This window comes from Lissotriton helveticus, chromosome 5_1 (genome assembly GCF_964261635.1).
Source record: "Lissotriton helveticus chromosome 5_1, aLisHel1.1, whole genome shotgun sequence".
In the NCBI taxonomy this organism is placed as follows: Eukaryota; Metazoa; Chordata; class Amphibia; order Caudata; family Salamandridae; genus Lissotriton; species Lissotriton helveticus.
In genome coordinates this window covers 1,189,748,702-1,189,775,534 of record NC_136065.1, presented here as the reverse complement: position 1 = coordinate 1,189,775,534, position 26,833 = coordinate 1,189,748,702, and the positions used below count along the sequence as shown (strand labels likewise).

The 26,833-nt window shown below is 45.8% G+C and overlaps 1 protein-coding gene across 1 annotated transcript in view; it reads right to left on the bottom strand.

The window, feature by feature from the left end:
* Positions 1-26,833, bottom strand: part of ENO4 (enolase 4) — a 578,809-nt gene that overhangs the window by 397,035 nt on the left and 154,941 nt on the right. Inside the window, 1 exon segment of the mRNA XM_078643902.1 lies at positions 24,313-24,444. Within this exon segment, the coding sequence (XP_078500028.1) occupies positions 24,313-24,444 (132 nt within the window).

The window sequence follows — 26,833 nt, the reverse complement described above, 5'->3', positions numbered from 1 at the left end:
CATTTAGGGAAATAAAACAGACTTTACATTCTTATTACAGAGAGAAGCCTGCACAAGAGAAAGCTACTATTAGGGTAGTATAAACACAGGTATTATTAATGGACATGTACGACTATAAAACAGTAGTAAAAACCTTCCTTCTTCCAGAAAAAACTTTGAAAGAGTTCAAAGCTAAGAAAGGCTGACCTACTGTTTTTATATATAGCATTCCTGGACCACAATAGTACTGCAACCATAACACTCAGTAGTCAGCAGCCAATTTTATGTTATACCTCTTACATTCACCTAAGATATATTTACTATAAGGTTTGTTCATCACCAGTACAGCCAATAAACCAGACTTCACCAAATAAAGCAGTGTTGGAGGAAAATCTATTAATAAAGTAAGAAAGAACAATTTTATACGATAACATTGTTTTAATCAATCAATCAAGTGGGAAAATCAGTAAGACTCAACAAGAGACCAAAGTTTGAAGTTCTGAGTTCTGCAAAAAACACAGGTTACAAATTCCTATATGATGCAAATAGCAAGCTGAGCAGATAAGATATTGCCAACACAAGTAATTATTTCCCAGAATTGTGTACATGTCCATGTTTGGCAGAACTATCCTATTTTGGATTGTTTTGTTTTTGATCTCAGATAAGGGGGAGATAGTCATAGAATTTGTGTTTTGTTTTTCTGCATAGCGAGTGATTATCTCTTGTTTTAATTAATGGTGTCCAGCCTATGTGACTTTAACATATTCTCAAAAGGCTTGTGCTAAGGCAGAATCCACCCTTGTTTATACCCTGTAGTCAATGCCCAATGACAATATAATAAAATTTTCTACTGTTGGCCTCTCGTGTTTAACAGATAGAAACGTGGTGACCTTTCTGTAACATCTATACTAATTATTGATGTCCTGTCAAGTTTTTATCTGCAAAGAAATATAATCTATTTATGCATTTCAGCACAGCTAATTTCACCATGCAACATTCATGTTTGCTTCCTAAAACTAATGTGCACTATGACCTATGTATTTCTGCAAAACCCACAGTTATCTTTTTCACCACATCCATTCATTAGGCCTAGGCTGGTGTACTACTTACATAGGTTTAAAGCTATCCCTCACCTGAAATATTGGTATTGGGGTTTCGGATTTTACATTTGTGTATATGTGTCTATAAAATGTAATCCTGTTATTTCCCTACATCGGTCCCCCATCTAGTTGATTCTTCAACTATTTTTCCCACCTTACCATCTACTAGGGCGATCAACTTAATCTCACATCTCTAGCCTTCGACATCCTTAGAGCTTTTCCTAGCCAAAAAGATTCCTCCTATTTTAGCTGTCATCCTTTTACAACATACCAATATTACCTGAAAAACAAGACACGTCAAGAGCAGTTTCACAATAAAAGGTAACAAGGCCTTAAACAACCCCAACATCCGGGATGAGACTCATTCAAACCAGCCCTTGAACCACCCGTCAAAGGCACCCCCTTCATCGACCAACTTCTAGTGTCGGTCATGCAATGTCTGCATGGTCTTAGTCAATGTACGCTTGCACACACACTCCCCTCCTTCATGACTGTCATTATCAACTTTAATTTTGGTTCCACTTCAAAATCAAGTGCGAGGAGCTCACAGGGGCTTGCAAATCGCATCTGGGCCTAGCCAGACCGTCTCCACTTCCCCCAGCTCAACCCTCTGGTAGGCACCCTAACGACTGCCACCACATTACGTATAAGTAAGGGAGGGCAGAGAACTCCACTCCATCAGCAGAGTGAGTAGAGTTTTGCCTACTCCAGGCTCCGCTGAGAACGCGGAATTTAGGAAAAACTCAGACTTTGCAGTGGAGCGGAGTTAGCCAGCACCCCCCAGACAAAAATAGGCTCCCCGCCTCCACACCCCAAATAAAAATATAAATAAAACATTTTTAAAAAGAAAAAAGACACTTACCTCTGCTGTGGCATCTCCATGCTGCCCTCCTCGCCATGGTCTCTCTCCCGCAAACCCCTACACTGGAAGTATGTCTTGGTAGGACTCCACATGCGCAGTTCTCATATGACGTACGTCCGACGTAGAGGTTTGCGGGAGAGAGACCACAGTGAGGAGGAGAAAGAGGGCAGCCCGGAGACCCCACAGCAGAGATAAGTGTTTTTTCTTTTTTCATTTATATTTTTTATTGGGGGGGTGGAGGCGGGGAGCGGAGCAGAGCAGAGTGGAGTGGAGCAGAGTTTTCTCCCAACTCTATGAAACTCTGCGTATTGGCACTACGCCAGCACTTGTGTCATTGTGTCCCTGTGGGACATTTTCCCAAACTGCAGTGCCATAGTATTCTGCAGTTCTTTTTGGCCAGTACTGATGAAGCAAGGTCGTTGGACAGCTAATGGGATAGTCATGTAACTGGGAGACTTCACACCTAGTGCCATTCCAGTTCAGGAATAGTTGCAAGTGGAGTCAGGCCACATACATCCAATGATGATCCATCAGACTGGAGGTGCCGCCCCGCATATCAGTGTTGTAGGTGGTGATCTTGCAGTTGAGGTTGCTACCCAACCTTACTTTTCCATTTCCTCTGAAACAGAGAAAACTGTATTAATTTCATTGCTATCCTAGGGAGCGTGGTAATTTCTGTCCATGAATATCTCTGTTCGTTCGCATCCCATATATCTTGACACTGGCCTATTATCTTATCAAATCTTTGGTGACCCTTTGTCTTGGTACCATTCCCTAATGATATTCCTCTACATATGAACTTGGCTCCAGTGCGCCATTTGTCATGGTCAAGTACTGATCCAGTAATGCTAAGACCTGGTCTTCTCACACAATCAAGGGTAGAGGGTTAGCTAAATAGTTACTACATTTGGACGATGGGTAAGACGGTACAAAAATGCCTCAGTATAATACCCCCTTTTCCCCACTCTATGTGAGCCCTCTTTTGCCCTTCCTTCTTCATTCTTAGGGCAAACAAAGCAAACACAAGGAGACAATGGACGTAGTGCTGAAACTTTTCAGGCACTCACCCCGTCACAGATCTGGGTTGAATCCATCATCGTTCTTTAGCCCACCTCGCCACGTCAGTTCAGACCCAGCTATATGTAAATCAGTCTTGACCCTGTGCCTCATGGGAACAGTCCAGCCCGAACTGCCAAGCCAGATCTTCCCTGAACCAGAAACAAGCATCCTGGGACCAGTTTCAGGGTAACACCCCTCATCAGCCAGGTTAGCTTGAATCCAGTGGCAAAGTGAGCAAAAGACCCATGTCTGGGCATCCCAAGCCAACTTAGGGCAAACAAGGTAAACACAAGGAGATGATGGACGGAGCACTGAAACTTTTCAGACACTCACCCCCAATCACAGACCTGGGTTGAATCCATCATCGTTTTTTAGCTCACTTCACCACCTCAGTTCAGACCCAGCTACATGCAAATCAGTCTTGACCCTGTGCCTCAGGGGAACAGTCCAGCCGATGATGGATTCAACCCAGATCTGTGACTGGGGGTGAGTGTCTGAAAAGTTTCAGTGCTCTGTCCACCATCTAAATGCTAATCTCTTCAGTTCCCGTTGCCCTCTTAGTAAAGCTTGTCCTTCCTTATTGCTTTCTTCTTCCTCACAGGCATACTGCGACTGTTCCCTGTTATCTTCCTCAAGAAGGGACATTCTGTTTATATGTTCAGTGATGTCATCTAATGCCTCCTCTGATCCTTCGTAGGATTTTTCTGATCCAAGATCTCCAGGTTCTTAACTTTAATGTCTGGTGTCTAAACAATCTGGCTGCAACATATGTCTCCTTCAGGAAACTCACTTACTAGCTAAAGGTACCTCCAGAATGCAGTCATGTTGGTTCCCGCGTCAGCTTTGACCCTGGGCACCCTCCAAGAAAAATGGCATAGCTATTCTTTTCTCTCTGAGGTTTTGAGGTGAGGTATTGTCTACTGTTACAGAGGTTAAAAGACGTCTGCTCGCAGTCCGAATTAAATTGGGTACCTTTTGCTTTACCTAAGTGAACATCTATGCCCCAAACAAATGCCAAGAACCCTTACTCCTTAATTCCCTAAAATCTGCCCTTAACACTCCTGAGGATGCTATTCTAATTGGGAGAAACTTGAACCTTGTGATGGACCCCCAACCTAGATCGCTCCGGCCAGCATTCCAGCCAGACAGGTGCCTTTTCCACCTCAAGCCTACAATAGTTTGCGGATTGTGGGCTGAATTATGTTTGGCGGCAACTCCACCCCCCCCCTCATCTAGGGATTATACATAGTATTTTGCGCCCTCATCTTCGGTAGCCTATGTCACATAAGCAGCCACTGTGCCGGTCGCTTTCAGATCATGCCCCTCTCTCCTTAACCCTCTGATTTGATGTCACCTAGCCCTCATTGTGTCGCTGGCGGCTTAGAGATTATCTTTTGTAATCCTTCACTATGGTCAGATCCTTGTAGAAAACCCTGATGGACTATCTTTGAATAAATTACACCAAAGAGGTTTCTTTGGCATTCGCATGGGAAGCCCTAAAACTAGTAATGAGAGAACTTATAGCCATCTCTGGGGCACAAAACTACAAATATCTGGATAAAACATCAGCTCCTGGAGAAATCAGTTGCAGAAATTGAGGTTATACACAAATGCACAGATGCCCCTAGAACTTGGCGGGAACTAGAGAGGATGAGGCTTCTTTTTAAGCGCCTAGACCTCGATAGGGCAGAATATGCCCTCTTATGCGTAAAGCATAAATTCTACCTTGGTAGCAATCAATGTGGGCGTATGCTAGCTCATCGCTTTTGAAGCAAAGTTTATTCTAGCCCAGTGAAGATGATACGTACTGACTTCTCTACAGAGGTTTATGCCGACACAGAGATCGCTTCGGCTTTCCAGGTCTTTTTTGGTTCCTTGTATGCCTCCTCTGATGGTCCTCAGGGAGATTCTTCCCAGTACCTTTGTTACGTGACCTTGACTCCACTTACAATGGTGGATGCAGCTGCGCTAGATCAACCCATTCACTTAGATGTAGTAATTTTGGCTCTTACTCGCCTAAAGAGTTCAAAATCACTGGGCCCTGATGACTTCATCGTCCCCTTTTTCAAAACTTTTTGCCATGAGCTTGCACACCTCCTGACACAGCTGTACAATTCATTTGTTGATGCTGGCTCCTTGACTGACTATGTTGGAAGTGTCTAGTTCGATCATTCCCAAACCGGGCAAGGATCCCGCACAACGAGGATCTTACAGACCCAACTCTCTTCTTTACATAGACGCCAAGCTTTTTACTGGCATCCTAGAACACCTCTTGAATCCTCTTATGCTGGGTTTGGTAGACCCGGATCAAGCTGGATTCATTCCAACACGGCAAGACAACACCAAATGCCTCATGCACCTTATAGGTAAAATATCCCAGTCACTGAAAGAAGCCCTCTTTCTTTCTATAGACGCTGAAAAACCACATCAATTGGCCCTATCTCTTTGCGACTCTAAGAAAACATGGCTTTGGTGACACATTTATCACGTGGGTCAGCTGCATATGCAGCGACTCCCTTTCTTCTGTCCGGGTCAAAGGCGTATCATCCTCCACATTCTCTATATCACAAGGACACGCCCGGGATGCCACTTCTTCCCCCTACTTTTCGCTCTCTATAGGGTTTCTATGCTGAAGCAACTGAGGGACAGTACCCATATTTTGGGGATCCCTTTTGGTGGTGACCAACATCTTATTAGCCTTTATGATGACAATGTAATTCTATCATTATCCGACCGATGACATTGTTGCCTGCGTGACTTGAAGAACAGCGATTCTTTGGAGGTCTTTGGCTTGAAAGTCAATCTACAAAAATCCCAGATTTTGAATCTTTCAGTCACACCCCCTCATGAAGATATCCTGCGTTCTCGGTTAATTTTTGGCTGGGCTGAGGAAGCCATCACTTACTTGGGTATCCAAGTAGCTAAGACTTGTCCCAAAACCCTGACCCTAAATTATGCTGCCCTTCTCTCCCAGACGAACAAGACTGTGTCTTCTTTGCGCCGTCTCCTCCTCTTGTGGACTAGTCGTATAGCGGCTGTCAAAATGACGGTTCTCCCACACATACTTTTTATCTTTCAAACACTACCTCTATCCTCATTGTCTAATACCATTCACTCACTACAAATAGCCTTCAATAGATTTATTTGGGATGACAAGAAACCGCGACTTAACCAAAATATTTTGTGCCGTAAGATACGAGACAGGAGTTTGGGACTCGCCGTAATTGCTGGCTACTACCAAACTACACAACATCGCTATTTAGTGGAATGGAACGTGCTCACTATGCCACTGGAGTCAAGCTATCCTGGCTGATGAAGGCTGATAGCCAGAAACCGGTCCTAGGATGCTTGATTCCGGTCCAGGGAAGACATATCTTTGCAGGTCGGTCTGGACTGTTCCCATGAGGCACAGAGTCAAGACTGATTTGCATATGGCCATGTCTGAACTGGGGTGGCTTGGAGAGCAAAATAACAATGGATTAAACCCAGATCTGTGACTGGGGGTGAATGTTTTGCCATTGTGCAACATTCCGTCCATCATCTTGTGTGTTTTGCTGTTCACCCTATGTGGGAAGGGTATGCCCAGACGTGGGTCCCGTGCTCACTACGCCACTGGAGTCAAGCTATCCTGGCTGATGAAGGCTGATAGCCAGAAACCGGTCCTAGGATGCTTGATTCCGGTCCAGGGAAGACATGGCTTGGCAGGTCGGTCTGGACTGTTCCCATGAGGCACAGTGACAAGACTGATTTGCATATGGCCCTGTCTGAACTGGGGTGGCTTGGTGAGCAAAATAACAATGGATTAAACCCAGATCTGTGACTGGGAGTGAATGTTTTGCCATTGTGCAACATTGTCCATCATCTTGTGTGTTTTGATAAAGTTTCCTGCCCCAATGAATCAGATTCTAATAATCCCCGACTTCCCTCCAGGCCAAGATGTAGAGGAGTTTAAGCGCTGGCACGAAGGGGGATGCGAACAAATTTGCTTCTTTTTTTAATCGCAATGAGATTATTCCTTTCGACCAACTGAAGTCTGACTATTCTCTACTCCCTGCAGACTATATCTCCTATTTACAGCTACAGCATTGGGTGACATCATCTGGATGTAAACATGGGGCATACCGACCTTTGACCATCTTCGAGAAATGGCTGCTTCTTAAGGTTGATGATAAACATCTTATTACTTAACTATATGCTCTTCTTTCTAAAGAGGGTCCCATGACAAAGTCCAAAGGACAATTATAGTGGTTGGCAGAGTTAAGATGGGCTTTATCTAACAAGGAACGGGGAGATATTTTTTACAGAGCACGTCATACAGAGCACAATATGGCTTGCACGGAGATGACCAATAAGATTGTCTCCTATTGATATTTATCGGGAAACATTCATTACAAAGCAGTCATTACAACGACCTACCTTTACAACGCAACTGTCACAATGCAACTGCCTTTACATCGCATGCCATTACAATGTATGTCACTACAATGCATGCCATTACAACGCATTATAAGGTAAGTAATGGAGAATGTTTTAGTATTAGGGTGGGTATGGGTTTTGGGGTACATGGGAATAGTAATTTCTACCCATACGCCATCCCACACTTTCCCTACTGTTGCACTCACTGGAGTGGGAATAGTCATTTTTACCCCTACACTAGCCAACAATTAGTAATTTTTACCCATACACTATCCAACACTTACCCTACTGTTGCCCTAAAAGTATTATACGTTGTAATGGTATGCGTTGTAATGGTAGTTTAAAAAAATGCATTGCAATGGCATGCGTTGTAAAATCATGCAATGTAATGGTAGTTGTGATGTAAAGACAGCGTTGTAAAAGCATGCGTTTTAACGCCATATATTCGTATTTAACACCAGCACATCTACATAGTTGGAATCAGAGGTGCACTAAAGAATGCTGGTGTGGATGTGGACACACCAGATCTCTTCTCCATCTTATATGGCACTGCCCCAAACTCTCCTGCTTTTGGGACCAGATTCAAATGATACTGACACAGCCTTTAACTCTTCTATAACCACGGCAGACAAATCCTTTGGCATTAGGGGCACAGCCGGTAACCCTATCGCTTTGGGGGTCGGATAATATCCCTGACCAAGTTACATGGTTACATAAGCTGTGGTTCATCCTGGGATTGGAAAGGTTGTCCTTAGCTATCAGTTCCAAGGCTGTTTCGTATCTGAACCTTTGGGCACTCTTTATTCAGATCCTCTCCTCAGATTTCCGAGAACTTACCTGCCCAATCTATCTACGACTGCTTTGCCTAATTCCTCACGAAAATCAGGAGGGAACCTAGGATTCCACCAATGTATCTATCCTTTTTCTTTCCTTATGCTTAGGGCTCCAGACAAACTATTTGTGTTATCATGAACTCTGTGGGGAGGAGGGGGTGGGGTGGGGGTGATTGACATGTGTTCATTTTTTTTCTAATGCTTTAAAATTGTCTGTTTACCACTGCCGGCCACGGGATTGTAGGCAAATCGTTGTGTTCAATAAGTCATATTCTCTTTTCGCTGCCAGCCAATGATTGTAGACAGATAGCGGAGCAAGAAAATATGCTACTTACCGGTAACTATGGTTATCCAGTTTTGGCATATCGAGATGGGAGTCCCACAGTATCATAATCAAGCAGTATTCAAATAATGCCATAGGCTATAATGGCCCTGAGCCATATTATATATAGCCTATCTATGTCCATTTTAAAAAAGGACTAAATGTTGAATGCATCCAATCAGCTGCTAGCACTCTCTAGAACCTTCCCAGCAGAGCCAGTTTCCCTCAGATTTTCCAGGCACAAGTGAGAAGTGAGTGTGTTAATGTACTAAGGAAACAGCCCTACGGGTAGGATGGTGGGTGCATGTAAATCCATGAAAGATACAAATACTGGATAACTATAGTTACAGGTAACTTATTTTCTTATCCAGTATTGGGGTATCTTTCATAGATTCACATGCCTGAATCCGAATAGGAAGCTGTCACATCCAATCGTTCAGTTTGTCTGTTGCGGATGGTGGGAGATTTAACACATAGTGAATCCAACACATCTCAGGTAACACGAAAAAAACCCTGAGGACTATACCTGTGCATATTGTTACGTGAATGGATGCACAGAATATACTCTTAAAAGTATGGTAAAATATCACTTATGTAACATCATCTCCATATACACAGTATTAGCTAGAGGCAAAGAAAGAATAACAGTGTAACCAATAGTACACTTTACTTAGATATGCTCTATATATTTTTTTTCTTTTTCATATATATTCTAGTATGTGCAACCACTATAAAAACAAAAGACTCTTTCCAAGGGCTAGAAAGAGGCTTACCTTAATGGAAAATATGGCGAATTACTGCCTGGCCCACTGCTGCATCTGCATCTTGTACGGATTCCAGGCAGTAGTGCTGCATGAAGGTATAAGTGGTACTCCAGGTTGCAGAAAAACAGATCTTTTCTGAAATCACTCCTGCGAAGAGGGCCACTGAAGTAGCAACCGCTCTGGTAGAGTGAGCCTTTGCTGTCCTTTCCAAATTTTTGTTGGCTTTGACATGACAGAATTGAATCACAGGTGATATCCATCTTGTGATTGTGGCTTTTCTTATTACAGTCCCTGCTCTGCCTTGGCCATAGGCAACAAGTAATTGATCAGTATTTCAAATGTCTTTCATCCTCTGAAGATAGAATTTGAGGCAACGTTTGACATCCAGTGTATGTTGCGCCTGCTCAGTAGGCGTTGAATGTTGCGGAAAAAAGGACCGGAGTATAACCGGCTCATTTAGGTGGAATTGAGAAGGCACTTTAGGGATAAATGTGGGATTAGTCCTTAGAATCACAGCGTTCTCCTTAAATATTAAAAAGGGTTTCCTAGTGGTGAATGCCTGGATTTTGTTACCCTACTGGCTGAGGTGAGGGCTAGTAGAAGAGCGACTTTCCATGTGAGGTATTTCAATTCAGCTTTATGAATGGGTTCAAATGGTCTTTTCATGAGTTGAGTCAGAACCAAGTTTAGGTTCCATTCCGGTGGAGATGCTCACACCGGAGGGAAAGTACAGAGCAGGCCCTTCATGAATTGTTTGATAAGGCTTGAGGCACAAAGAGAAGTGGCACTGGAAGCTCTTCTATAGTGAGGGATGGAAGCCAGATGCACCTTAACCGAAGAGAAGGCTAAACCTGATTTTGCCAAAGAAAGAAGATGTGGTAAAATCGGTTGTGGGGATACTTGAAATGGATGCAGGCCATTTCTTTGGCACCAGACACAGAACCCTTTCCATTTTAGTTTGTGGGTCTTGTTGGTGCTCTCCCCTCTAGATTTGGAGAGAATATCTCTACACTCTTGCGAAAAGCTCATATCTCTAAACTCTAAGAATTCAGGAGCCAGGCGTATAAGTGCAGCCAATCCGGATTCGGATGGTGCACTTGTCCGTTGTCCCTGGAAAAAAGAGAAAACAGCTGTAGACAAATGGGTCTCATTTCTGAGAGGTGAAGAAGTTCTGGGAACCAATGTTGCCTGGGCCACCTGGGCGCGATGAGAATCAGACGACATCCTTCCAGCTTCATTTTGGTCAGTATCCTGGGAATCAGTGGGATGGGGGGGCGGGGGCGAGCGTAGGCATATATTCCTCACCATCGCATCAACAGGGCATTTGCCCTGAGACCCCAGGAGGCATAGGACCGGCATTTGGTGTTGATGTTCATGGCAAACAGGTCCATTGCTGGTTTTCCCCATAGAGCAAATACTCCATCCAGCTGGAATTGATTGAGTTCCCATTTGTGGCAATTGTCTGTGGCCCTGCTAAGAGCATCTGCCAGCGTGTTGTGTAAACCTGGAGCATGCTCTGCTCTGAGAGAGATCCTGTGCTCTCCTGCCCAGTTCCACATTTCTTGCGCTTCTAGAGAAAGTGTGAGAGATTTGGTTCCTCCATGTTTGTTTTTGTAGAACACACTGGTTGTGTTGTCTGTATGGACCAGTATGGAGGCGCCTGCTATACTCGGCAGGAATGCCTGTAAAGAGAGGAATATTGCTTTCAACTCCAAGCTGTTGATATGACTTTGTTTTTGACAACTGGACCATTTGCCTTGAAGTTGAAGGTTCCGCAAATGGCCTCCCCAGCCGTCCATGGAGGCACGTTGTCAGGATGTAATCTGGTAGGTTTTGAAAGAAAGTCAGTCCTTTTGAAAGGTCTGGGTGTGGTACCACCATTTCATTGCTATCTTCATGACCAGAGTAATCCAGATGAGGTCTTCAAAAGATCCAGATGTTTGAAGCCATTGTTTTTCTTATTCTTCTTGGAGAGGTCCCATTTTGAGTCTGGCCAAGGGAACCAAGTCGATCGCTGAAAAGCACATCCCTAGCAGCGACTTGCATTTCTTTACAGAAAGGGACATTTTTCTTGACATGCCCATAGCCCAATGACGTAGTTGGGTTTGATGTTCTTTCGACAAGAATGCTTTGCATTGGATTGTGTCCAATCTGGCTCCCAGGAATGGTGTTACTTGATTGGGAATAAACAAGGACTTTGCGACATTGACTGTCAACCCCTGCTTGCTGAACAGCCGCAAACAATCGTTGGTGGTCCTGGTCACTTGCTTTGCTGTAGAAGCCTTTAACAGTCAGGAGTCCAATGAGGAGAATACTTGATGGCCTTGAGATCGTAGGGCTGCCGACACCGGCGATAGGCATTTTGTGAATATCCTGGGTGCCGATTTAAGGCCAAAAGGGAGAACCTTGAAATAGTAGTGGGTACCAGCCACTGTGAATCTGAGGAATTGTTGATGCTTCTGATGAATGGGGATGTGGAAATATGTGTCTTCCAAATCGAGGGAGGTCATGAAATCTCCTTTGTAGAGACGTCTTAAGATCTCGGTAAGAGTTACCACCCTGAAAGTTTGCTTCCTCAGGAACTTGTTCAATTTTCTGAGATCCAAAATTCGTCTCCATTCCCCTGACTTCTTCATAATCCAGAAGAAATGGAAGTAGAAACCTTGCCCTCTTTTCAGAGTTTGAACTTTCTCGATGGCTCCTTTTGCAAGCGTAGTTGGAGGCTTTTGTATGAACTTCAGTGTGTGACTGAAGGCAATCAAATCCAGCACCCAACGGTCCGATGTTATACTCTCCCATTGCTGGAGGAAACTGGATAAATTTACACCCACAGGAGGAGGAAAAAAGAGGGGGAAGGTGGTATCCTGATGAAATCATTGCCCTGCCTTGGGTTGATGTTTTCTCTCGACCCACTTGGCAAGAGAAACCAGCCGTGGCCGGTTGACGGTATGCAGCAGGTTGGTAGGATTGCTTATATTGTGGATGATTGGTTTGGTATTGTTGTGCCCTTTAGAAGTTTCCTCTGTAAGTTGAAAAACCACATCCTTTTGCCCCTCTGGACGGTACTTTCCTGTATTCGAGGGCATCAACATGAACTCTCTTCTTGCCACAGGTCTTTCAGGGCCGAAAGTGTCCTTTCTTATCAGACATGATAAGTATTAATTTTTTAAGGAAAAAAAACTGCAAGGTGAAGAAAAACTGAGTAGAACTCAGGAAGACTCCCTTCACACATGACGTGTGGTGAAAATCTGAGGGAAACATCCTCTGGTGGGAAGGTTCTAAAGGTTGCTAGCAACTGATTGGCTGCATTCAACATTTAGTCCTTTTTAAAAAGGACATAGATAGGCTATATAGAACATGGCTCAGGGCCATTATAGCCTATGGCATTTTTTGAATACTACTTGATTATGATAACTTGGGACTCCCATCTCGATGACAGGAAAGATTCAGGCATGTGAATCTATGAAAGACCCCAATACTGGATAACAGGTTCTACAGGCCATACTACTGCAACCTAAACATACCTAATCTCCTGTTGTTCATCTATTAATATTGCTACTCAATGCCTGAAGAACAAGTTACTTACCTTCGGTAACGCTTTTTCTGGTGGATACAGTATCTGCCTGTGAATTCCTCGCCTTGTGAATATCCCCTGCGCCAGCAGCATTCGGAAATTTTTTGTAGCTCTCCACGCCAACTAGGAGGACGTCAAAATAGCATGACTCTGCTCGCTGCTCCACTGACGTCAACAAATATATATAGTATACACAAATATATATAGTATACACAGTATTCAAACCAACACACACAGAGTGAAATCAATGCAGTAAAGCAAAAAGAATAATACACTTCCTTTGAAAGTAACAGATAGAAATTATCAACATTGCAGGTATACAAGGTTGGACAACGTGGAGGCAGGTGGGTGTGAGGAATCCAGAGGCAGAAACTGTATCCACCAGAAAAAGCGTTACCGAAGGTAAGTAACTTGTTCTTCTGATGAATACATCTGCCAGTGGATTCCTCACCTTGTGAATAGAGTCCCACAGCAGTCCCCATTCCTGAAGGAGGGTGTCCACCCTTCTATACCAAAAAGTCCTGTAGAACAGAGCGTGCAAAGTGGCCGTCCCTCCTCACCTCGGAATCTAAGCAGTAATGTTTGCGAAAGTGTGGAGGGAGGCCCAAGTTGCCGCTCTACAAATGTCCTCCACAGGAACACCCCTAGACAAGGCAGATGTAGAAGACTTTGCTCTGTTAGAGTGAGCTCTAATATCCTCTCGAGGTTCCTTACTCACCAAAGAATAACAGATCTTGATGCACAAGATAATCCACCTGGAAAGAGTGTGCTTGTGCACCGCTCTGCCTTTCCTGCAGCCAATGAAGCCCACGAAGAGCTGGTCCTCCACACGAAAGTCTTTAGTCCTATCGAGGTAAAACTCACCGTTATTTTAGGGTCCAAGGGAAGAAGTCGCTCCTTCTCCTTGGAAGGGTGAGGGGGAGGATAGAAGGTAGGAAGGATAATGGACTGCCCCAGATGGAAGGGAGTTACCACCTTAGGCAGAAAAGCAGTCCTGGTCCTGAGTACTATTCTATCAGCATGAATGGTCAAGAACGGGGGCTTCAAACTCAGAGCTTGCAGCTCACTTACCGTCCTTGCTGAGGTAATAGCAACAAGAAATACTGTTTTAAAAGACAATAGTCTCAAGGGACACTTGTGTAAGGCCTCAAAGGGAGAACCCATCAAGTAAGTTGGGACAAGATTGAAATCCCATTGAGGCACAATAAAGGGAGTGGGCAGAAATGTATTGGTAAGGCCCTTAATGAACCTTAACACAATGGGTGATTTAAACAAAGACGGCTGATCCGGCAAGCAAAGTAACGCCGACAAAGGCGATAAATAGCCCTTCACAGTAGCCACAGCAAAACCCTGCTGAGCTAGAGAGAGAGCAAACTGAAGAATGTTGGATAAACGAGCCCTCAAAGGATCAATAGAATTCTCTCCACACCAGATGGTAAATTTGGACCACCTGTATGAATAGATAGACTTAGTGGAGTGTCAACTGGCCGATAAAATAACATCCACCACGTCAGGCGGGAGAGAGAAAGAGTTCAGGTTGCCCCATTCAATCTTCAGGCATGAAGGTGTAAGCTCCGGAGGTCGGAGTGTAGAACCTGCCCCTGCGTCTGCGAGAGGAGGTCTGCTCTGAGATGGAGACGGAGCGGATGGTGTGATGAGAGGAGGAGTAGATCTGTGTACCACACCCTTCTTGGCCAATCCGGGGCGATCAATATAACTTGGGCCGGGTCTTGGCGAATCTTCCTCAGAACCTGAGGAATCAACGGTATGGGAGGAAATACGTAAAGGAGTTGTGAGCTCTAACTCAACTGAAACACGTCCCCCATAGCTCCCTGCATCGGATACTAGAGACTGCAGAATGACGGGGAGTGAGCATTCTTGTGAGTGGCAAACAGGTCCACCCGAGGAGTTCCCCACGTCTGAAAGACATAATGAACCACCTCCGGATGGAGCCTCCACTCGTGGTCGGCAGAGAACTGCCGACTGAGACTGTCCGCACGAACGTTCAGAACTCCAGCCAGATGATTTGCCATCAGACAAATCTGATGGTCCTGAACCCAGGACTAAAGTCGTAGAGCCTCTCTGCAGAGATGATACGACCCTACTCCTCCCTGCTTGTTGTCATACCACATCACGGTAGTCCGTCAGGGCCTGAACTGACTGACCGCGAAGGGAGGGGAGGAAGGCCTTGAGCGCCAAACGAATCGCCCGCAACTCTAGAAGTTTGATTTGAAACAACCTTTCCTCTGGAGACCAAAGACCCTTGATCTCCAGATCCCCTAGATGAACACCCCATCCTAGAGTGGATGCATCCGTTATCACTGGGTCCACCGATGGAGAAAGATGGAAGGGCTTTCCTTGAGACAGATTGTCTTCCACGCTCCACCAAGACAGATCCGCTGCAGTGTCTCTGGAGATCCTGATTGACTCCCTGAGATCCCCGTTGTGCTGATACCACTGCCTGCGGAGGCACCACTGGAGTGCCCTCATGTGCCAGTGTGCATGATTGACCAACAGAATGCAGGAAGCAAACAGCCGAGCAGGCGAAGGACCTTCAGGACTGCAACGACCGCTCCATTGTAAAACAAAGGAATCATTTCCTGTATGTCGAGAATCCTTTGAGGAGGAGGGAATGCTCGACACACAGTAGTATCCAGTACCGCCCCTATCAACAGGTTGCGCTAAGAGGGCACCAGGTGAGATTTGGGCGCTGTTATTGAGAAACCCAATTTGTACAACAGCTGGGCTGTCACCTGCAGATGATGAAGCACCTTCTCTGGCGACTCCGCCTTGAGCAGCCAGTCGTGCAGATAGGGGAAAACCGGAATCCCCAATCTCCTCAGATGGGCTGCCACCACTGCCATCACCTTGCTGAAGACACGAGGTGCAGTAGTAAGTCCAAACGGGAGAACCGCAAACTGATAATGTTGCGACTCTACCGTAAAACGGAGATACTTCCTGTGCGACTTCAGAATTAATATATAAAAATACGCATCCTGCAAGTCGATCAACACCATCCAGTCTTCCTGTTGCAGTGCTTGAAGAACCTGCGCTAGGGTGAGCATCTTGAACTTTTCCTGCTTCAGAAAAAGATTCAAGATCCTGAGATCCAGGATTGGACGTGACCTCCCATCCTTCTTGGGAATCAAGAAATACAGGGAGTAGCATCCCTGACCCCTTTCCAGCTCTGGAACGACCTCTATCGCACCTTTTTTAGTAATGTTTAAGTGTGGGCGGAGTGCACGTAGTGCCGTCTCCTACGCATTTTGCATAGCGGGCATAGCCAGGCGGCACTACGCGCGCTCCGCAGACGGTGCGTAGCCGGCCGCCACCCGCCTCCCTCCCGCCCTCCCTAAATACTTAAAAAAAAGGATAGAAAGCTTTTAAAAACACTTACCTTGTCCGCCGCGTCCCCGGGGCTCCCTCTCGCCGTCCCTGGATTCGCGCCGCCATTTCGGGTACTAATGCGCATGCGCATTTCTCATGAGGAATGCGCATGCGCGGGCGCCCGCCCATGCGCATTAGTATCCGAATCGGTGGCGGCGCGAATCGCGGGACGGCGAGAGGGAGCCCCGGGGACGCGGCAGACAAGGTAAGTGTTTTTAAACGCTTTCTATCCTTTTATTTCAGTATTTAGGGAGGGCGGGAGGGAGGCGGGCGGCGCGGAGTGGGGCTACGCGGAGTGCGCGGGTGGGTGTAGTTTTGCGCCCACTTCGCGTAGCTCCGCGGAGCCCCACTCCGCACACTACGCCCAGGGTTAGTAATGTTAGGACTTCCTCCTGCAGGAAAAGAAGGTGGTCCTCTGAACATGCCCCTTGGCAAGGAGGGTAATTTGGAGGGAATTCCCGAAAGGGAAGAGCATACCCATTTTCCACAAGATTTAGAACCAAAAGGTCCGTAGTGACCGATTCCCAATCCTAGCCTTCAAAAGTCACGCTGACTCACTAGCGCGCCAAAATCATTGAACCACTCCTGAGGCGGAAGCCGGGAGAGTCTGATCTGTGTTTGTTTTTAATAATATATTTGAGTTTTCTGTGTTTTTAAACCAGGTTTCACTCACCCTTGTGCACTTTCCCTTAAGCTGCTTCAAAGTCCCTCGCACAGCGGATTTCAGCGCTGTTGCAGGCAGGGAACAACATCGCCAACCTTCGCGCGCTCTACCCCCGGGCCACGCCCACTTCCTGAGGCCACGCCTCTTTCCTCTCTTTATCAATGTGCATTTACCAGAAGCGCAGCGGACGAGCTCAGCGGGCGCGCCGGCAGCACGCCGAAGGCGCGCCAAAGGAAAGCCCGTCTGCGCCCGTCCGCGCCAGGCCGGGCCCAGGGCCAGAAACCTTGAAGGCTACACAACAATACCTAGGATCTATACGCCTGAACTACTACTTTCAATGCGACCCCCTATCAAACAAAAATGTCAGATCCTACCAAATGATAGGCACAATTCCATTTCGTGTACGTCCTGCAAATTCCAACTTGATGTTCCTCAGCGCTGTCGGCCCGCAGTCGCACACCGTAAGCCGGCACACACGTGGCTTCTAGGAAGCCTGAACTGTAGATCCCTCAGCAAAAATAAAAGAAACATATTTGACCTCTAGTCCAATAACTCTCTGGACGCCCTATTTCTCACGGAGACGTGGTACACGCCAGCTCAGGCCCAGACATAGCGGAAGCCCTCCCGTCTACATATGCCATAGCCAGAATAGACCGAACCACTGGTGTTGGGGGTTGCATAGCTGTTATTTTTAAAAAATCGGTGCAATGTACCCTGGAACCAGTCTCCCTGAACGCCTGCGAGATGGCCTTATTTAAACTTCAACTTCACCTGAATTTTACCTTTACGGGTCTCCTGATTTACCGACCACCTGGCCCCCCTCAACCCTGGGCAACCCAACTAGTGGACTGGGTCGCCTCGGTCCGGATAAACTACAGCAATATGTCCATCTTAGGCGACCTAAATATACATTTTGACGACCAGCTAAATAAACCAGGCTCAAACCTAATCCACGACCTTGCTGCCATGAATCTCACGGGGGCCACACACAAAAGAGGACATCTTCTGGACCCTATTTTTTCCAGTCTTCCATTGTCACTCTGCAACCCAGCCTTGCCCATACACTGGTCTGATCATTTCCTTATAAATTTCAGCGTATCTGACCGCATAAACTCCTGTCCCTCCGGCAGGACAGCACAGTCCGGAAGCAGAAACTGGAAGAAACTGGACATAAACCACCTTATGTCCGTCCTAGACTCGGCACCCTTGGATGATTTATTTGACACCGAGGACATAGACACTGTAGCAACTAAAATTAACAAATGGCTATTAGGAGCCTTAGACACCTGCCTTCCCTTGACTCGTAAAAAAATCACAAACCATAACCCTCCTGCATTATGGTACAACGTGGAACTGAAGGCAGCAAAATCCAAGTGTAAACGCCTGGAACGACTCTGGAGGACAGACTACTCTCCTACAGCTTGCCTGACCTATCGAAACGAACTCAAGCTCTATCATAAAGCTTGCTCCACGGCAAGAACCAACTATGTGGCGAAAGCAATCTCAGAAGCCACTAACAGATCCAAAACCCTTTTTAATCTCGTAAAAGAATTAGCGGGCTCTAATACTTCAGCCAAACCTCCTCCATTGAATAATGTACAATGTGAAGAATTGGCGCAGTTCTTTACTAAAAAGATTGAGACCATCTACCAGGACATTGTAAAACAGCACCAGATACAAGCAGAAACTGTCCTGGACCCCCATCCAAAGGGGGAGGCCATTTCCCCTGCGCTAAACCCGCCCTACGTGCCATTAGCATTGTGGCCCGAGATAAATGTTCAGGATCTTCGAGTCCTCTTAGGGAAAGTAAAATCTGGCTCTCCTATCGACCCCTTCCCAATCTCTGTACTGAGACTCCTGGACACCCGACAACTCTCTGTCATCTGCCAAACTTTGAATTTGTCCCTCTCCACAGCAAAGGTCCCAACCATCTGGAAACACGCCAAGGTGTCACCTCTTCTCAAGAAACCATCGGCAGATCCGAAAGTGCTGGCCAACTTCCGTCCTATATCCCTTCTACCTGTATTCTCCAAAATCCTGGAGAAAAACGTCCACGGACACCTTGCCAGTTTCACGGAGGTAAACAACATACTTCACCCCTCCCAATCGGGTTTTCGCCCCGGTTTTTCCACTGAGACGACACTGCTTGGAGTCATGGAAAATCTCCGCCTCCTAGTCGACATAGGTGACTCCGCTGCGCTGATTTTACTCGACCTCAGCGCAGCGTTCGACACCATCTCTCACCACATTTTGTTAAAATCGCTCTCCGCCATGGGAATTAGGGGCAAAGCATTAGACTGGATATCATCTTTTCTGACGCTCAGGACGTTTCAAGTCACCTCTTGTACCACGGCCTCAAATGTCCACCAATCCCCCTACGGTGTACCTCAGGGATCTGTACTGAGCCCCCTGCTTTTTAACTTATATGTTACCCCGCTAGCTCAGATCGCCGAAGCAGCAGGCCTCAACATGTTCACTTACGCCGACGATTCTCAAATCGTATTTTCCCTCTCCAACGATGATCACGGCTCCTCCTCCCTCCTGCAGTCTGGCCTTAGGAGCATTGCCACCTGGATAAGTGAAAACATGCTCAAACTAAACGGCAGCAAAACGGAGGTGTTAATACTGGGCCCCAATCAAAATCTCTGGAATCCAAGACATTGGCCAACTGAAATGGGCTCCCTACCCATCCCGTCACAAAAAGTACATAACCTAGGTATCATCATCGATAACGGCCTTACTATGGAACCCCAAGTCACCAATCTGACATCCACCTGCTTCACCATCCTGAGGTGGCTCAGGAAAATCATATGGATTTTACCAGACGACACTCAAAAATCAGTGGTCAACGCATTAATCACCTGGACTATGGTAACGTCCATTACCTTGGGGTTTCTAAAGCAGTCATGCGACGCCTGCAACTGGTGCAAAACGCCGCAGCAAGACTGCTTTGCAAGTGCCACAGGAGGGAACACATGTCCGGTCACCTTAAAACGCTCCACTGGCTACGAATTGAAAATAGGGTTACATTCAAAACCCTTAGCCTAATGCACGGAATCAAGTGGGGCAATGCACCCAGATACCTGCAAGCCCTCGTTCAAGCCTACATGCCGGCCCGCTGCCTGCGATCCTCATCTCAAGGCCTTTTTTTAGCTCCAAGAATACGCCTAGCGAGGATGGGGGGGCAGATCTTTCTCTCTTCTGGGCCCCAAGCTCTGGAATTCCCTTCCTCAACACCTACGCCTGGAAACCCACTATACCCACTTCCGCAAAGCCATCAAGACCTGGCTTTTCAACCAGTAATTTGCTCCTGCCTCTCCCTTGAGTCTCTCGCTCCTGCTTTTGTGGTTTAGTATTTTTTAGCGCCGGGAAACCCTTTCGGGTAGCTGTCGCGCTCTATAAACCCAACAAATAAATAAATAAATACGCTGAACCCCTACAGGACCCACATGATCCAGAATGGTGGATCTAGGGCTGCTTTGCAGTGGCAAGAGGGGGGGGGTAGAGGAGGAGGAGGAGGAGGAGGGCTGACAACATCGTGGACGTCCTCTGTTCTTGCCTCTATATGATTTATACAGAGTATTTTGCTGCTGCTGCTGAGGCTGCCTGTAGGTCTGAAAGGACGACCTTCCAAAATCTCTGTATCTTCTATAACTGGAACCTCTAGGCTGCGCCTGCAGGCCCAAATACTTAGTGGTGGCTGTGCTGTCTTTGAACCTCTCCAAGGCTGCATCTGTTTTTTTACCAAACAGTCCAGAGCCATCAAAAGGGAGGTCAAGAAGAGTCGCCTGCACATCCGGAGAGAACTCCGATGACCTGGGCCAAGCACTTCTTCACGTGGCAACCGAAGAACCCATAATTCTAGCAACAGAGTCCGCAGTGTCCAGACCACTCGTTAAAATTTTGTCTTCTCTTCAGACAATTTAAGAGCAAGCTGTTTTGCAGAATCCATAAGAGCATGTATGTAACGGCCCAAAAGACAGGTGGTGTTTGTGGACTTCAAGGCCATACTTGCTGATGAAAAGATCTTTTTAGCCGATTGATCAAGTCTCTTAGAATCTCCTTCCCCAGGGACTTGAGGAAAAGCCCCAGATGATTTCTTAGAACAAGCAGCTTGAACCACCAGGCTTTCAGGAGACGGATGAGCTGTAAGGAAATCTGGGTCTCCTGGAGCCGCCCTGTACCTCCCAGCGACAGACTTTGATACTGCTGGAGCTGAAAAGGGCTTACGCCAGACTTCCAAAACTAGTTCAGTGATAGCATCATTAAAAGGCAATAATGGCTTTATCACAGTGGAGGGAGAATGTAGAACCTCAGTTAAAATATTAAACTTAAATTCAGCTGTTGGAAGCTGTAGATCTAAAAGCTCTGCTGCTTTCCTAATAACCGTTTGGTAAAGAGCCACATCCTTAGAAGGAACATCTGAAGAAGGAGAAAGTTCCCACTCCGGGGACGTATCTAGACCACTTGCCTCCTTCAACCCCTCAAATAAGTCTTCCGACTCTTCAAGCTCATCTTCCTCCATTTCTTCCTCTGCTCAATAGCATTGCTCCTCCAAAACTCTCTGCGCCTCTCACCTCCACCTCAATCTCATCCTCGGAACTGGCGTCGGCTGCGCCTGACATGACTCCGACGGATCCGGAGTTGAACTCGGATGCGGAGGCACAGTCTGAGTCGAGCGAGGTCGAGCTGACGGCACCGGAGATGAAGGATATGGCGTTGATGTTCTCGGCGCCGGGAAATGCCAGGACGGAGCCACTGGTAGAAATGGCATGAAGGGAGCCTGAGCATAAACCTGAGGAACTCTCAGGTTAAAGGCCATAGGACCCATGGGACCCGAAGGCGCTCCAGAGGGGTACATAGCTCTAGTAAAGACTCCATACATCGCATTCAAGTAATGTGAAGGATCCGTACCCGGGAAAGGTGGGTAGGCCCCCGGGACAGTCTCCGGCGGAGGCATTACCGGACTCGGGCCAGTCAGCGCAGACGGTGGAGCCAAAGGAGCCACGGATTCATCAGGGACTGGAACTTCAATCACCAGAGCAGGAGACTGAGCAGACGTTGGAGAATGTGCCGGTGAAGCTTCAGGCGAAGCTGATCGAACAGGAGTACCTTGATTTGAGCCTGAAGGGGATCGAGACGAAGTCCTTACGACGTCGAGGAGCAGGTGAAGTCGACTTCGAAGCCGTATCCTTGTCTGAACGACGCCGAGAGCCGTGTCTCTTCTTTTTCTTGTGCTTCTATGACTTCGAAGCATGACCCGATGTCAACTTTGATCTCGACCTTGACCTGGACCTGGACCTCGATCTTGATCTTCTTCGACCTCTCTTCTCTTTTCTCATCTTTACCATGAATAGCTTGGCGCCTCTCTCCTTTAAAGCTTTTGGGTTCATCTTGCGACAGCAAGCACAACCCTTGACATCGTGATCCGACGACAGGCACCAGGCACAATCCTCGTGGGGGTCCGTGATGGACATATGGCTCCCACACTCTCTACAGGGCTTGAAATCCCACTTCCTCGAAGACATCTTCAGAAAAGAAACAAGAGAAGCAAGTCAAAAACACAATGTAACAACAAAACCACAGAGAGTCAGAGAAAACCATTAGCGTCGACGGTGTGGAAAAAAGGGAACTGACGCCATCACGCCGACGAGGCTCTCTTATGGCTACAGTGACATCAGCAGAGCCACGAGCGGAGACATGCTATTGTGACGTTGTCCTCGTCGGAGTGGAGAGCTACAAAAAATTTACGAATGCTGCTGGCGCAGGGGATATTCACAAGGTGAGGAATCCACGGGCAGATATATCCATCAGAATTTACATACCCCTAGTCACACCTAATTTCATTACAAGACCGGAGGCTACCATTATGCATATTTCTTTTAATGCTTCTCTAAGCAGCCTCTTAGAAGCAATATATCATTCCTATTAATTTAATCTGCCATATAGAAACTGGAGTAAATGCATGGCATAGTTTCTTTAAGAGGACAAGACTAATTCGAAAAATCAACAATAACACAAAAATATACTTATTGTCAGATCTGGAGCAGATGCTGCCAGGCCTAAAGTGGTACAGTACCCCTTCAGGGTCAGTAAGTGCTATATAAATGCAGTTTCAATCAAATACAATATATAACCCTATTGCCTCTTACTAATACTAATTCCATAACACTCATCGGTTGGGTATTTGTTTGTAGTTCATACAGACTGCATAATAATTTCCTTGTATTGCTTGACAGTATCACAAGCACATAAGACAAAACTGCTCAGGGTCATGTCCATCATCTAGTACCATACCAGTCCATGGCATTAAACCACCCGCCAACAACTGAACAGGCAAGAAATAACAAGAGAGATCTACCACATGCCGCTGGCCAACAGGAATTAAATTTGGTCCACCACTGCGGGTCCCCACTACCACATACTATGACCACTTTTTACGTTTCACAATGGCAGTTAGATATGGGATGGTAGTAAGAAAGTCCATACCATCAGTTCTCTGATCCATGTCGCACTCCAACTTATGCCTTCTCAGGACCATAAACTTTAACATTAAAAAGATGTTTCAGAATGGACAGCCTAGTACAGTATCCAACTCAATGAACTAAGGAAATAAGAAATACGATAAGGAACCTGCAGAGGTGCTTAAAGCTGCCAGCTTACTGAAAATCATACACTGTCGTCTATCTGACACGTCTTCATTCATCACACTGCTAAGCATGCATCCCATAAAAATGATAACCACACCTTGGTGGTCATCGTGCATGACATGGAAACACTTCCCATTTAGGATATAACCTAGGATAACATCCTACACGGTGTAGCATGCTACCCATGTAGGCAAGAGCTTCAGTTCCCCACATAGAGGTAGTAAGCACTATATAAAGGTTGCAATACAATACAATAAATATATAGAGATATAGGGACTATAGGAACAGGTGTGTTTTCATGAATGACATTACACTGAAGAGAACACAGATGCCAGGATGCTGTCTTCAAATCAAAGGACCTATTTGCCAAGAAACATCTTACAGCGAGATTTAACAGAAAGAAGATAGTAGTGCAATAGATTATTCAGTCTGATTGTGTCTCTCTAGCAGATAAACAGTGGTGGGTTTCTAATTTTCTGTTTTTTGTTTGGGTAGCGAGTTTCTTGATTTCCTGTGAACAATACGTCTTAGATTGCCTTCATTTATTAATGGCCTCCCTAAATTAGCTAATTATGTATTGAAACATTCACGTCGTCGTCGGTGGTACTAGCTAAGGGAATCTATGAAAGTTCCAATACTGAAGTAAATATGCATGCAGTCAGACTGATAGCAAGTGCCTTATAAGCAATTTCAGCATCTTACTTGTTGTATTGAGAGATCAATCCGTGGTAGCACCATCACCTCCTTCATCAGGTTCAGTTTCCCAGGCGATGACTTCCCACAGCTCAGCAAAGTCACCATTGGCAGTGGCATAGCCAATCTTTTGGGCAACTGCTGCAAAAATCGGAGAGCTATGTTAAAATGGGATTATGGTCTCTTCATGATTTTTACGGAAAAAATAAGGCTTTGTAAAAGAGGCCCTTCCATAAGCAAATGAAACGGATCAACAAACAAATAAAACACACCATTCTTAAATAGCTTATGCAATGGAACTACAACTACTCTTGTGGCATATAAAACCATTTGACAGGTGATGGTATCATACACTCAGCGACACAGGTCTGCAAACAGCAGCTGTGTACAAAATGGGTGTCCATACTCGGTCCTCGATTTGGCTTTCTTGCCTTGCCCTCTACAGAACATTTGGAATTATTACGGCTTTTCTGAGACCCAAGGAAGAGGAGACAGCTCCCCCACCACAGTACCTCATTGAACCATGGTCATTCTTCAAAATACCTCTTACCAGTTGTGCAGTTGCCCTGAGGAAACTATAACATTATTGATTGTCTTGCAGGTACTGCTTGCACACACCTAGTTAAGATATTGTGGGACCTTGGAATCCAAAGGCCCCATAAGATAGCAGTATGACATAGGTTCCTCCAGGTGATGCTGCAAAACGCAGCCAGAACAGGGTTATTAATTAACTTGCCAATGCTTGCACCACCATGTTGATGCCCGTTAAAGCCCAACACTTTTCTCTTCCACTCATCCACAGTGTAACTGAGGGCAATCCCATCATTGACTGTGGGCTCAGGAAGGTGGGGTGGTGGAATGATGAGGATTGGGAGGAGGCTCTGACCACGGTTCAACGAGGGGTCTCAGAATCTTCTAATTAAACGTCTTCTTTTTAAAAATATGTCACCAAGAACCGTAATGACATTAAAAGAAAATAAATAAATAAAGGCCACTAAATTGCGCAACAGAAGAAAAGTTTTCTACCTGTAACTACAGTCATCAGTATTACAATCTTTCTTAGATTCACATATTGAAATTGTTCCTCGAAGTTGGGATGGTTACCCTTTGTAGTCAAAGTTAATATAGCTAGTACACACACACCACAAAATAACACTACAACTGGCATACACCACATGCAGCCAGTTCACCTGATCTCATGACCTCAACCTCTGAGGTTTGAATTGCCAAATTTTCAAAGCTCGTCAAATAAAAGTGCCAGTGTTCTCAGGAACAGGAAGAGAGAAGGTGCATGTGAATCAACTGTAGCCGCCTTACCCTTGGGGGAACCTGCACCTACCTTGTTTTTGAGAAGCCACCTGGATTTGTCAATGGAGGAGAAGACAAGCCGCAATCCATAGAGCAATGTCTTGCTTTGAGGGAGGACAACCCTCGTTTGATTTTCCAAAAGAGAAGAAAAGTTTTTCATTTCATATGGAATAAGAGGTTTTTTCATTGAACGTTTTTTGTTCATTCCATGTAAAACTTCAAACAATGTTTGAGGTTTAAAGAATGTAGGTCTCTTTCCGTAGCAGAAGATGCTTGAGGAAAAAATATTGGTAAGTGAATGTCTTTGTTCAGGTGGCATGGTGTTCAGATTTAGGCAGGAATCCAGGAGTCATAGAAAGAGTCACATTTGTTTTTGTCAAATTTACTGTGAGGTGGTTTAATGGGAAAAACTTGGATTTCACAAATTCATCTTGCCAATGCTATAGCTAGATGCAATATTGTATTCCTTGGGAACATTTGAAAGCAGGGGCCCTATGTATAAAATCAAACTGATCTTTAATTAGGGCCCCTAGCACAGTGTTAAGGTCCTAAGACAGTGAGCATTTTATCAAGGAGATAAAAGTGCAGAAAAGTCCCTCATGGATTCCTTGGCTTTTCTAGTGCTAAGGTAGTCTCCATATGCACTCTTATAGACAAACACTTTAAGCTTGATTCAGCAAGTTGTAGAAGGTAGCATTACAGTTCATGTGGACACATTTTAAGTGGGTAAATGCGTTGAGACACTGCCCATATGCAGGTTTTCTATTTCAGAGAATAAGTCTTTAAATTCGATGCTACTTTAAATGCTTAAAGAATTTTTTGCAGTTTACGAGAATGCTGAGGAGATTATACTCTAGGTCCAAAGTGGCCTGGCAGTCACATGAAGAGAGGCGGGGTTGTTGTGCAGAACAGGAGCAGCCCTTGAAGGTAAGAGCGGTGGGGCTAGGTTGGGGGCATTCAACAGACGACCACGAGGGAAAATTTCATAAATAAATAATTTTCCCTCGTCGTCATCTGTCGAAATCCCCCACCCACCTGGCCCCACCGCTCTTACCTGCACGGGCTGCAGCTGGTGCAGAATCTGTCCTTGATTTCTGAAGAGGAGAATCATCTGGTTTGAAGTTGATCATTGTCTACCGAGAGATCCCAAAGATGTGAGTACGTAAGCTGCTTGGCCCACGTTGGTTCTTGCTTCAGTGCGAGAAGAATCCTCAAAACAAGG